This window comes from Procambarus clarkii, chromosome 5 (assembly GCF_040958095.1).
Source record: "Procambarus clarkii isolate CNS0578487 chromosome 5, FALCON_Pclarkii_2.0, whole genome shotgun sequence".
NCBI classification, from domain to species: Eukaryota; Metazoa; Arthropoda; class Malacostraca; order Decapoda; family Cambaridae; genus Procambarus; species Procambarus clarkii.
Genome location: NC_091154.1, coordinates 7,578,769 through 7,593,704, shown reverse-complemented (window position 1 = coordinate 7,593,704; position 14,936 = coordinate 7,578,769). Strand labels below are relative to the sequence as shown.

General features: G+C 43.0%; 1 protein-coding gene across 1 annotated transcript in view; it reads right to left on the bottom strand.

Annotated features, from left to right (window-relative positions):
• LOC123756850 (tensin-1) overlaps positions 1-14,936 on the bottom strand; it is a 36,979-nt gene that overhangs the window by 13,338 nt on the left and 8,705 nt on the right. Inside the window, exons 2-5 of the mRNA XM_069337485.1 lie at positions 11,167-11,336; positions 4,851-5,000; positions 3,422-3,554; positions 746-989 (exon numbers count right to left, since the gene is read on the bottom strand). Coding sequence (XP_069193586.1) covers positions 746-989; positions 3,422-3,554; positions 4,851-5,000; positions 11,167-11,336 — 697 coding nt within the window. The remainder of the gene's footprint in view (positions 1-745; positions 990-3,421; positions 3,555-4,850; positions 5,001-11,166; positions 11,337-14,936) is intronic.

Below are 14,936 nucleotides of genomic sequence, written 5' to 3'. Positions count from 1 at the left end.
GGGTAAGTGGTTATGGAACTCTCAGTATGGGTAAGTGGTTATAGAGCTCTCAATATGGGCAGGTGTTTATGGAACTCTCAGTATGGGCAGGTGTTTATGAAACTCTCAGTATGGTATAAGTGAGTATAAGAAATATTGCCAGAACAACCGTGAACATCTTCAAGAGAAAGCTAGATAGTTTTCTTCAAGAAGTGCCAGACCCACAGGGCTGTGGTGGATATGTGGACCTGCCGGCCACTCCAAGCAACAGCCTGGTGGACCAAACTCTCACAAGTCATGCCTGGCCTCGGGCCGGGCTTGGGGAGTAGAATTCCCAGAACACCATCAAACAGGTATCAAGCACGTATGGGTAAGTGGTTATAGAACTCTCAGTATAGGTGTGTTTATGCAACTCTCAGAGAAGGTGGTAACATTGAAAATGTGTGATGTATTATGCATTTTTAATAATACCATACTTGCTTTAATTGTAATTGCTGACACCCCCCCCCCCCCCCTTTCCATCTGACTAATGCTTAATGAAACTCTTTATTCATATAATTTCTGGCACAAACTGCATTTGTTTTCTGATCCATTTGTTTCAAAATTCACTAAGAACAACCTTTGCAAAACAACATGAATACTATAGACTACAGTTTGTTTAATGATCCATTGTAATTTCAAGATTCCATACAACAATGAATATACAAAATTATTAAGTGAAAAATTATAATTAATTTCATCTGTCAAGGAACTTGCTCAAACTCACCATTACATGCATCATCCAGATCATTTCTTGCAAATGCAAGAATTTTTTCTGAAACTGCACAAGTGTGGAACTGCATTCTAAAGATGACTTCTCTAGAGGCTGGAATGAGTCTTCTGTGGTAGGCTTTGAGTAGGATATCCCCCCTAAGTTGTACACCCGTTTCAAACACGATGGTGACTTGTCTCATCGTGTCTGCAAGGTTATATATTCCTGATGTGTAGATGGGAGTCATCCCTTGGTATATCTGCAGAAAAGAAAAGCAACATTAAAGGTGTCTTGTCTTAAAACAATGTTGGTATAGTTGTCTTTACTTAAATAAATGCCCTAGTGGAATGTGATAATTATCCACTTGTATTTTTTTATGTTTACACATAATTTGTTGAATATAGGCAATATTACACTACCACAAAGTGTAATATTGCCTTTTAAGCTTCCACAAAGCTTTGTGGGAAGCTTCTGTTGCCAAAGTAAGCTTCCACAAAAATTTGCATATTAGCATTAGCAGTGCAGCATTATATTTAACCAGAAATGTTAACTATGAATTATATTAATGAACTTTCAGTGAAAACTATTGAAGCAGTGAAATCAATACAGTATAGGTTATACTCCTGATGTACTTAATCATTAATATTTATGTTTTCAGCTGTAAACGGGCAGCTTACCAGCTGTATTGATACCAATAATGTTGCTTCAGTTTATATACTGTACCCATTGCCAAAAACATTGATCAGCCATTAAAATCAGTTTTATATAGCAAAGAATCACATCAGAGTTATAATGAGTATTTCCAATAATGTTTAAATTAGCTATTAAAAATTCAGACCAACACCAAATTTTCATTATGTATTGCACAATGTTATATAACTGAGGTAGCCTACAGTATTGGCATATTATCAGTTACAGGATGCTTCACAGTTCCTCTCAATGTCCAGATAACAGGGGAAAATATTGACAGCATTTAAACCAACCCATTCTCACTGTATACAAATGGGTGCAAGAGATTGTTATCAACAGTTGAAAAGGTTTATGCCATATTTCTCTCTTATGTGCTGATGATTTACTATCTGGCTTGGGGTCATGCCATTTCTTGGAGATAGACAGCTCTATTAGCCAGTTTGTCTTCGCAACCCATAGGCCTACATAGCAATCACAGCCAGATTGATCCAGCAACTCTGGCAGAAACTTGTCAAGTTTCTTATTGAATGCTCCAGCAATATCTCTTATTCTAATTTCCACTGTCTTCTCCAATTAAGTTTTCAAGACATTACGGCTTTTAAATGGATATATTTTACATTTCTTCTTCAAGATACATGCAGTTAGCATGAGGGGTTTCTTTCCCTGACAACAGTGGTCATGTTGAGATACATGTTACATAGGCATTCTTGTTGTTGCATGAATGTTTTCTCATCTAAGGTAATGTTCAGATCTGCTCCACTTTATGGCAATACCTGGAGCATACCTGGAGAGGATTTCGGGAGTTCTTCTACTTCCTGAGCCCGGCCCGAGGCCAGGTTTGCCTTGTAAGAGCTTGGTCCACCAGGATGTGGCTTGGAGCAGCCCGCAGGCCCACATATCCACCACAGCCTGGTTGGTCCGGCTGTTTTAGCAGGAACTTATCTACATGTGAGGCTGGATGATGTGATGATGGCCCAAGTTGGTAGCTGCTGTTCTTTGTTTTGTGCTAGGTGTACGTTTTATACGTATGGTTATCTGAGTGGTTAAAGGTATGTGAATAGGCTGGATGTGGCCTAGTTTCATGGTTGGCTGGAGATATTTAGCCAATACTCTGACTACTTGGTATGTTACATGTAGTGAGATTCCACCACTTCTCCAGTACATTGTAGTTTCATTGTGCAGGTTTGGAACCTGACTTTCCAGTACTGTAGTTCCTTTTTTTTTTTTTTGCCAATAAGGGGTCCTGTAGAACTGCACTCGGCTCAAAATCTCTGGACCTAGGTTCAATCTCCAGGCAAGACAGAAACGGTTGGGCACGTTTCCTTTCAACTAATACCTCTCTTCACTTGGGGAATTATGGTGTCAATTTTCATGCTAAAGTACATAGAATATAAGCTTGTCGGTGACAGGAAGCATATTATTAGGCTTTTCGAGGTACCACCTAGGCTGACTACTGACCCTTCTCGGGATGCAACCCACAATAGTTGACTAACTCCTGGGTAGCTATTAACTGTTAGGTGTGCAGAGGCATCCAGTGATAGCAACTAGTCCTACTGTCTCATTTTGGAAGAAAATTGTTCACGGTGGTTCAGTTAACCACCTTGAACATGCAGTGGTTTGCTGAACGCACTAACTGCTGCACTCAGGATATATATATATATATATATATATATATATATATATATATATATATATATATATATATATATATATATATATATATATATATATATATATTATATATATATATATATATATATATATATATATATATATATATATATATATACTGTATATATATATATATATATATATATATATATATATATATATATATATGTATATATATATATATATATATATATATATATATATATATATATATATATATATATAACACGTGTTTCTGTAATGAAGAATTACTATATAAATTTCTGCTCAATACACATGTTGTATGTTACGTAAGAAAAAAAGAATCCAAATCAAAGAATGTTCACTTACTTTGATAAAAAGATGGCAGCCTCCTCTGGGTTCAAAGTGAGGGATGCCAAACAAGGTGAGTGTGTGGAGGTACAAAGGACTAGAGTTGATGCGGATCACTCCTGAGAGCAGCCCAGCGAAATACTGTACGTATCTGAGAAAGAAGTTAAGTATTACTTTCTTTTATCTCTTAAACACACACACACACACACACACACACACACACACACACACACACACACACACACACACACACACACAGACCAAGGAGCCAAAGCTCAACCCCCGCAAGCACGAATAGGTGAGTACACATACCAGGAAGCAGCCTGTAGCAGCTGTCTAACTCCCAGGTACTTATTTACTGCTAGGTGAACAGGGGGCATCAGCGTGAAAGAAACTCTGCCAATTTGTTTCCCGCCTTCGCCGGGGATTGATCCCCGGCCCCTAGGACTACGAATCCCGAGCGCTGTCCACTCAGCCGTCAGGCCCCACTACTCAGCCATCAGCCCCCCCCCCCTCCACACACACACACACACACACACACAAATGTATATATTTTTAAGATACAAAAACATTTGCAAAACATATTAAAAAAAAAATCTGCACAGTTCAATTTCCAGATAATTGAAAATAAAACTTTATTTATGAACGGTAGCTTCTGTAATTAAAACTTTTGTTTTAATTACAACTGCCATTACATCAAAACTGGTGACGTGAATGATTCAAATAAATTATATATACACAAAATAAACACGCAATCACCAAACATACAAATACACGCTGACACACTAATTAGTATGTGCAAGCTTTTAAATCAATTCCAAAGCGTACTAGTTTGAAAGCATATTCCAGTAATGAATAAACTGGCAACACCCCAAGCCCAACCAACACCCCAAACCCAGACCCTAACCCAACCCAACTCCCTCCCCCCCAGTCAAACCCAATCTCACCCCCCACACGGACCAAATCCACCACAGCCAAGCCAAGCCATACCCAACACCCTCCCCCCCCCTCGTGCCAAACCGAAAACTTCCCCTCCCCTTCCCCCCCCCCCCCCCGCACGAAACCCAACCCCCCCAGACAAACCCAACCCCCCAACCCCCGGTGCCAAACTCATCACCCCCTCCACCCTCCCGGCGCCAATTCCCTCCAACAAACCAAATTACCCCCCATCCTTCCCCTCCCGAAGCCGAACCCAACACTCCAACCAAACGGGGTTGTGCTTGGCGCCAACCCCCCCCCCCCCCCCCCACCCTCCCGGCGCCAAACCCATTACTCCACCACCATCCTCCTGGCGCCAAACCCATTACCCCCACCCATCCCCCCTCTCCCGGCGCCAAACCCATCCACCCCCCTCCCCCAGCGCCAACCCCCCACCCCTCCCCCAGCACCAAACCCAACACCCCAGCCCACTCTATAACAGCATCAGTTAGCCGCATCTTAACCTCACCTCTTCTGAGACGGATGATACAGCTGACCAATTTTATCATCGAAAAAGCGTTTCATGGCGTATCTATCGAGCGCCTGGTCAGTGGAGGCGCAAATATTACTGTAGTGCATGTAGGCTGCGACCACCACCCCCAGCTTCTCGTAGCCGCCTCTGAAACACCACATAGAAACACTTTTAGTATAACCTTGAAGAAGGAACATTCGTAGAACATGTAGATCGTTCTCCTCCACCACCGTCAGCTTCTCGTAGCCGCTTCTGACGCAGAACAAAGAACATTTTTAGAATAACGAGAACACTCGTAGAGCATGAAATATAAAACACACTAATGAAACAAAAAACACTATAATGAAGCATAAAAAACACTACTGAAACATAAAAACACTATAATGAAACATAAAAAACACTATAATGAAGCATAAAAGCACTATAATGGAGCATAACAGTACAGCATTATAACTAAGCATCAATAGGGCTTACGTGACGACTGTAAAGCATTTCCATAGCTTTAGTTTAGTTCATTTATTATGCACCCCATACCCATCTTGTGGGCGATAGTGGAAAGGGTTACAGAGGCACATAATGGGCTCAGGGACTGAACCCCACAATTCATTTAGCTAAACAAGTTACAATCTTGACGAGTTAGTTACAAAATTCAGTATAAGTCGTCACATCATCAATGGGTTCGAGATCGACCAAACGTATCGGAAAATTGTGATACCGGACTATTGTCTGACATTCAGCAATGCCCTCCGGCAGTGGTAGATCAAACAATATATGACCGCGGGCTTCTAACCTAACTCTGGGCTAAATTTGGTGTTGATTGGATGAAGGGTTAACGATATTTATCAATACCGGGGGGGGGGGGGGGGATTGGGAGGGAAAGCAAGCCTAGCCTTGGAGGTCAAGAGTCACAGGCTGTTGCCGTTTGATTTTAACATATATATAGACTTGACACTTAACCTATCGTATGGAAAATAATTGAAGTGATTGGATGAAGCTCGTATTTCTGCAGACAATAACGTGGTTGGAGATTAGACGCCCTTAATCTGCTCTCTTTCCCTGTCCTTCTCTACTCATTTCATCTCCTTCCTCACATCCTCTCCATTTTTCTTCACCTCTCCTTCAATATACCCTCATCTCCCTTTCACCCCTCTCCTTCCCCTCTCATTCTCAGACAATTTAATATTACATTTTTTTATTAAATATATTAGGTACATCTGCATTTGTGCAGCTACCCTAGACCATAATGAAGGTGGTTAATATTACAATTTTTTTTATTAATACATGAGGTACATCTGCATTAGTGCAGCTACCCTAGACTATATGAAGTGGAGTATAGTGTGTCAAAAAAGCTAACTAGGTGATGCTAAAAAATCCCCATCACACAGGATGGTTAGTCACACAGAGGCATGTGATAGGCAGTCTGCACTGGCAGACTCTGGATGCATTTTGAGGTTATCATCAACACAAGAGCAGTGGCAATAATAGTCCCCATCTCGCAAGATGGTTAGTCATATAGGGCCATATGTTCAGTAGCCTGCACTGGCAAATTTTGGGTTGTTACGGACCCGAGTCCAGCGTCCGAGCACGGAGCAGTGATGACAACGCCATCTGTGAGTCTGCTCCCGAAACCCCTTCCAAATGGACAGCGCCATCTAGTGAGGACGTGATATATCGGCCACATGTGCTGGATTCCTGTCTTGATCAGCTCGTAACGTAGCCGCTGCTGACCTCTGGTGAGGTGGCGCTTAGACAGCAACGCCATCTATGGAGTGGATAGGTGGACGTTTGTGTCTAAGCCTGTAAGTGAGGTGCCCTAGAGTGTCCCCAACACTAATGACGTGTCTGATTACAGAGTCGACCTGGGACTGCTGTATTCAACGATGGGGCAGTCTACCCAAGGCAGCCATAGTCTCTCCACGAGTTTGCTCTGAGGAAGCTGTGAGTCACCCCCGGATGGACACTGTTGAGTGTGTTAGCCTGCCTGTGACGTGGCAGTACCAGGAATTGTTTTATCTGGGGGCTGGCTGGTGGAAGAGACTAGCCACTGTGGTGAGGAGAGTGATCTGCGGAATCACACGAGGCTCCTGCCTAGGGCTCGCAACCCTAGTATCAATCGTGGAGTGGCCTACACAGCGGAGCTGATCGGAACCTGCCAGCTACAGGCTGGATTAGTGGTTGAAGGCCTCCACGACGGTGCACCCAGTGGGACTATGATTTGTCTGGCCTTTGGCCAGGGTAGATTCGCCGAGAGAATCAGAGGATTCATCGTGGGCCACAAAGAAGAGAACTAGGGCTACTCATCTTGAGCACCGTGGAGCATCCTGTGTCTTCAGAGGAAGACTAATTTGTATATAATAAGTGTAGTTATAGCAACCCCGCGTGTGACTGTGATATATTTATGGTGGTGGTAGCAATATATATACAAAAGCAGTGCATTTGTATCCCTTCCCCTTTAATTTAACTTGCGTTACGGAACGCACCCCTTGAAAGCCACTACTAGCTTGGGGCCGGATACCCAAACTCTAATCACATCAGAGAAGAACCCAGTTGCGACCCAATAGGGCCGTAACATGGGTACACTGTGAGGATATCTTCAAGAATACGAGAGTGAATAAAGTAATTGCAAAGCTCCAGGTAGCTCATGCCAACTGGTCTGAAAGGTCTAATAACTGGGCATTCGGTGATGTAGTGCGGGAGATCGTGCCGTAGTTCCTGCTCACAGAGTTTGCAACTGGAGTGCTCAGGATTGGGAGATTCGTCACCTGCCACAGGTAACGGTAACCCAACCTGATCCTTGCAACCACTGTGTCGCACAGTCTGGTGGACGTTTTGTGCTGCCCATGGATATAGGTTTCAGATCTGAACAAATCATAGCTTTTTATATTAGTACTTTCAGGTCGTTGGGAGTCAGTAATTTCTTTCCTATCAGATCTGAGTGTATGGACCAATACAGTTTTGACAGCAGAGATGGGGATACCTAGATCTAATTCAACTTCATCCTTGTTACACGCTAATTTGGCTGCAATGTCGGTCTCATTATGATGGGTTATATTTATGTGTGAAGGTATCCATACAAAGGAGATCAGAGACCCTTTACTCTGTGCAGCAATTAGGTCATTTATAATTGGGAGTATGAGGTTCTTGCTGTCGATCTTCCAAGAGAAGTTTTCGATTGCTTGAAGAGCAGACTTTGAATCACAAAATATTATTCCTCCAATGTTTTTTAATGTACTGGTAGCTAGTTGTAATGCTGCTAGTTCTGCTTGTGTGGAGGTCAGCCAGTTGTTTAACTTGACACTGACAGTCTTTATGCAAATATTATTTCTATAAAACCTACATGCCGCTGCAGTCCGTCCAGTAGAAGATTGGACTGAGCCGTCGGTGAAGACACAGTACTCGTGAGATCTTAAACTCTCGATGGAGGAGGCAATTGTTTCAAGTGTGACAGCTTTGAGAAGAGCAAGATTCTCATTATCTTTCTTGGTGACAGGTGTGTATGATACTTGAATGGTGGGGTACAGATAAAGAGGAATATCAGAGACAAGTAGACTGCACTTAAAAGGAATGTTGAGTTTAATTAGATTGTAAGCATTGTTGCTCAGCCATTTATCATAAAAGGAGTGAGTTGGTATGTCGGCACCAGTCAAAAGGGTGTTAACAGCACTAAATAATTTGTCTGAGCAATGCAGGAGATGTAGGGTCTCTCATGACTTTAAGGCAAGAGGTAGTGTTGACTTGCATTATTCTCTCTAGTATGGTTGGAAGCTTCAGTTCTTCCCTCATGTTGATGATTCTTGTGCATCTTGGAGCACCAAGAATTATCCTCATGGCCTCATTCTGTACTACTTCAAGTTTGTCCAACACAGAGGAGGGGAAATTAATTAAGTGCAGAGCATTATAATCAACGAGAGATCTAACAAACATCATATAGAATAGTCTAGCATATTTAATATTGATACCAATATTCTTACCAGTAAGTGTTCTCAATGGTTTTAGTCTTTCTTTTAACCTACGGTGTAGATCATTTACAATGTCACTGTTAATACCAACTCCAAGGTATTTGTGCTGCCTACACGTTTCAATGTTCTGGTTGTTGACCTTGAAAGTTATAGGGACATGAGTTTTCTCTTTGGGATGGAGAACTCTGGATTTAGTTATAGAGATAACAAGACCACATCCAATGTTTTTAGCAGCGAGTGAATCAAGTAGAGCTTGCAGTCTAGTTTGGGAATCTGCAACAATGCATATATCATCGGCATAACAAATGACGACTTCGGCAGGTTGTGTGGGAATATCAATTGTTAATTTGTGCATCAGAACATTGAACAGTGTAGGACTTAGCACTCCACCCTGGGGTGTACCTAACACAAAGGGTGCACAAAGCTTACTTTTGACCCCCCCTTGAAAAGGACTGAGGCGGTTCTGTTACTCAGGTACCCCTTGAGCCATGTCAACAGTCTTCCCTTAACTCCGAAAGAGGCTAATATTACAAAGCCATGAAAAACACGCAGCACTCTACGGAAAACACACTCCGTATTTCGGTTCATGAAAATTGCATGGGGCATTTCAGTTGCCAATATTTCTTAAAAAATGGCACTTGGAGGGAACTGACTCTGACTGGCCTATGACACACTCATACCATCCATGTGTCATCTTGGACAGTTGGGTGAGGCCAACTCCAAGCAACTTGCCTCCCACTTCGGGTAAACATTAAAGATGAGGATTGGTTGAGTCTGTCATAATGTAACGTATTAGATGAGAAAAGGACGCCGTGGCATGTCTGCAATGCAATGCGTTGACCTTTGACCTGTCGAGCTACAAGGTTCTATATGCAGTAGCGTCCAAGGCCTATTAATGACATTACACCTCTAAGACATCGTGTGTGTGTGTATATATATATATATATATATATATATATATATATATATATATATATATATATATATATATATATATATATATATATATATATATATATATACACAAATACATTTTATCTCAGTTTCATTAGGTCAGCTCAAATCACATTTATTTAATAAGGAGTAGCGATGACGTAGAAAGGGGGGAGGGGGAATTGTAGTCTATATATTTCTCAGGTCTTGGACCCTAATATCCATTTGTGCCTCTTACCTGTCTTTATCAACCGGGGTCCTGGGAGCTCAACCGAAATTAACGTAAATAAACATCACAGAATATGTGTCTATGGAGACATGCTTACAAAAGCTATGGGTTTCTAGCTACAGGAGAAACTAGTCCACACGTCAGGGCGGGAGGAAGGGATACTCACCCAGCACGCAGGCACTCACCCTGCACGCAGGCACTCACCCTGCACGCAGGCACTCACCCTGCACGCAAGCACTCACCCAGCACGCAGGCACTCACCCTGCACGCAGGCACTCACCCTGCACGCAGGCACTCACCCTGCACGCAGGCACTCACCCAGCACGCAGGCACTCACCCAGCACGCAGGCACTCACCCAGCACGCAGGCACTCACCCAGCACGCAGGCACTCACCCTGCACGCAGGCACTCACCCTGCACGCAGGCACTCACCCTGCACGCAGGCACTCACCCTGCACGCAGGCACTCACCCTTCACGCAGGCACTCACCCTGCACGCAGGTACTCACCCAGCACGCAGGCACTCACCCTGCACGCAGGCACCCACCCTGCACGCAGGCACCCACCCTGCACGCAGGCACTCACCCTGCACGCAGGCACTCACCCTGCACGCCGGCACTCACCCTGCACGCAGGCACTCGCCCTGCACGCAGGCACTCGCCCTGCACGCCGGCACTCGCCCTGCACGCAGGCACTCGCCCTGCACGCAGGCACTCGCCCTGCACACCGGCACTCACCCTGCACGCAGGCACTCACCATGCACGCAGGCACTCACCCTGCACGCAGGCACTCACCCTGCACACCGGCACTCACCCTGCACGCAGGCACTCACCCTGCACGCAGGCACTCACCCTGCACGCAGGCACTCACCCTGCACGCAGGCACTCACCCTGCACGCAGGCACTCACCCTGCACGCAGGCACTCACCCTGCACGCAGGCACCCACCCTGCACGCAGGCACTCACCCTGCACGCAGGCACTCACCCTGCACGCAGGCACTCACCCTGCACACCGGCACTCACCCTGCACGCAGGCACTCACCCTGCACGCAGGCACTCACCCTGCACGCAGGCACTCACCCTGCACGCAGGCACTCACCCTGCACGCAGGCACTCACCCTGCACGCAGGCACTCACCCTGCACGCAGGCACTCACCCTGCACGCAGGCACTCACCCTGCACGCAGGCACTCACCTAGCATGGAGGACAGCGACGTGCTGGGGATGCTGGGTAATCCAGGAGTCAAGAGCCTTGCAGATGGAGCAGAGCCTCTCAAGAGCCGGAGCCAGCTGGTCTGCCCAGCCTAACTCCAACACCCGCGGTAGGAAATGGCTCACCTCCCCCTGGCCGGAAAGGTTAAACACCTGAGGGAGGAGAAAAACGGAAATTAAAACCCTCTAAAACACCTGAAGTAGGAGGGCAAGACATGCTAAAACCAATCGAACACACGCAGGAGGAAAATATATTAGAATTTCTAAAACATCTGAAGGAGTAGGAGGATGGCTCTTAAACACATGAAGAAGAACAGAATTACAACTTCTTGAACATCTTAGAACGGAAATTAACATGAAAAAAACGCTCGCAACTGTTGGTAGGAAATAAAACAATATCAAACAGATGTTGAATACACAAAGACGCAAACATTAAACACCTGTCAAGATTCTCATGGCCGAAGATAACTGACATGTGAAGAAACAAACACCTGTACTATTAAAGCTACTTCAGAAAAAAAAACACCTCGTGAACACCTGCAAGGTTTTTAACGCGAAAACACGTGTATAGTTGAACACTTGTCCTAGACAACTTCAAAAAGTTGAATGAAGAAATAGGTATATTTCTAGAGGCTGGAAAAATAGGTATATTTCACTTCATTACCACTTAATTTTAACATAAGGAATTTTAACACTTTCAAATAATTATCAACTAAACCTCGTTACCAATTTCCAATTAAAGACTTATCAATTAAATAATAACCAATTAGACCATTATCAATTAAACCAAAACCAAATTAATCATTACCAATTTAATTATTATAAATTAAGTATTTAAACAAGTGACTAAACAAGCACATATGTAGATTCATATAGTCACATGTAGAAGAATAACACGATAAATGACACACACACACACACACACCTGACATTTAAGCCATTTATGCGACTGAAGTTGACGCCTAATATGTTGCAAAATAAGCCTATTGGATCCTAAAAATGGAAAAAAGCCAATTCGTACATAAACAAGCCTTTGGTACCTTTAGAAAAAAGCTCATTGGCACCTAAAATAACAAAAGCCCAATGGTACACAGAAAGAAAGAAAATCCCATTGACATCTAAATAAAAAAGCCTATTGGAGCAAAGAAATAAAGTCCTTTGGTACCTTAAAAACAAGAACAAAAGTCTATGTTCGTTGCTTTTATATTGTCCTTATACGATTTGTTGTTGATTATTATGCCTTGCATCTTGCTAATTTTCCTCCTGAATAATTACAAGGCCTTGATTTAGTACCAAATGATGCGATGCGCATCATCCACTACGGGCTCACTATAGCCCGTGCTACTTGGAACTTTAAGTTTCAAGTAGTTGAATCTATAACAACAACAACAACAGCAGCGCATCATCCTGGGTTGTCCCAGAACTGTCAGAATAAGACTATCCAGCATTTAGAAGAGAATCGTTCTACTTAATATGTTTTGTGCAATGTTGAAAAATAATGGTCCGAGAGCACTATTCAAATTCAACTGAGATCCATTCTAGAACAACTCTGTTTCCTCAAATTTCCACGAAAAACTAATGACAATGTGTCTATTAATCCTAATAAAATGGATAACTATATTCTCCCTTGGAAAGATGTCCAAGTCTCTATACACCCATCAGTTTAACTCAAACCTGTAACACAAACTAAGAGATGTATAACTAGAAGCTACTGAGAGTCATCTTCAAAATCTCAAACTAACTGAATCCTATGCCTTTACTGTTGACTGTGCAGTGTGGCACAGGCAGAGCAGGTTGTGCATGTGCAGTATATAACGCAAATGAAATTATTATGTCTGGTACACAGAGACTGAGCCACTGGGCAAGCACGACACAGACTAAGCTATTGGGTATTTATCTAACCACTGAGTACCTTAAACTCAATCGGGGCGGAGTGTTATTTTCTGGTTTAAATTGCCCTGCAGTCTGTAAGTGACCCATCACACTTAATGTCTGAAGTAGCTTGTAATAGTAAATGGTATGTGTTTAATGTCAATGATAATAACTTATATAAAATTTGTGTGGATCCCATCCCATGTTGGAGTTTGAAAGCTTAACTTTGTAGATCGATTAGCCAATGAGGCTTGCGGGCAAGACTCACAAACTATGACTTTGGACCATCTAAGGCAGTTATTAGAAACATACAAATTAAAGAGATTATTTCAAATCTGGAAGAACCAAGTAATGTCCAAAGATCTGAAAGCTGCAGTATTTAAAGCTAAAGATATTTTGTTTGGTCAGCACAGTAACCGGACCAGACAATGTGATGTAGTCATTGCGGTAATTCGCCTTGGCTATAGACACATCTGGCAGGTTAGTGAGGCTGAGCCACTACCAGAATATTCAGATTGTAAACTCTCTGACAAAATATTAACTCATTCACTTGAATACTACATTAATGAACGTGAAATTATAAGAGATTTTAGACCTTCTAGCCTATTGCACAATCAAATATGGAATAATTTCATTGAATCTGAAATATTGGAAGACATCCTAACAATTTATTCTAATTTTGATTTTTTTAAATAATGAGGAACGAGAATTTTATTTATTATTATTATTATTATTATTATTATTATTATTATTATTATTATTATTTAAGCTGCATATCTCATGAATCCAGCCTGCCTGTGTGGCAGTGAATGATAGAAAGTTGCATTTACAAATTCGTAAACTAAAACATGTATAATAACCGATGTAGTAGGGTCTCCGTGGTGTAGTGGTAAGACACTCGCCTGGCGTTCCGCGAGCGCTATGTCATGGGTTCGTATCCTGGCCGGGGAGGATTTACTGGGCGCAATTCCTTAACTGTAGCCTCTGTTTAACGCAACAGTAAAATGTGTACTTGAATGAAAAAACGATTCTTCGCGGCAGGGGATCGTATTCAAGGGACCATAGGATTAAGGACTTGCCCGAAACGCTACGCGTACTAGTGGCTGTACAAGAATGTAACAACTCTTGTATATATCTCAAAAAGGATGTAACGTCATGAAACATGTATGTGATTCAATCACACACCCACACCCACACCCACACACACCCAAACCCCCCCCCCCCACACACACACAGGGGGCCTGGTAGCCTGGTGGATAGCGCGCAGGACTCGTAATTCTGTGGTGCGGGTTCAATTCCCGCACGAGGCAGAAACAAATGGGCAAAGTTTCTTTCACCCTATGCCCCTGTTACCTAGCAGTAAATAGGTACCTGGGAGTTAGTCAGCTGTCACGGGCTGCTTCCTGGTGTGTGTGTGTGTGGTGTAGAAAAAAAAAAGTAGTTAGCAAACAGTTAATTGACAGTTGTGAGGCAGGCCGAAAGAGCAAAGCTCAACCCCCGCAAACACAACTAGGTGAACACACATACACACACCCACCCACCCCCATACACACACACCCACACACACACCCACACACAAACACACAGTGGGAGGAAGGAATTAGAGGAAAGACAGTCCAAGATATGATAGACCTAGTCATACTTAGAAATGCCAGGAGGCCGAAGAGAGATTTATACCAACAGTAAAAAGAAAAAAATAAGAGGGAATATAATAACCCATGGTTTAATAGACAGTGTCAGGAAGCAAAAATGGCCACCAGGCGGGAGTGGAGGAAGTACAGAGGACAACAGAGCTAGGAACGATTACATTAACATAAGACGAACATCGGAAAGGTACTATGAGAACGATATTGCAATCAAAGCGAAAAAGCAACCTAAGTT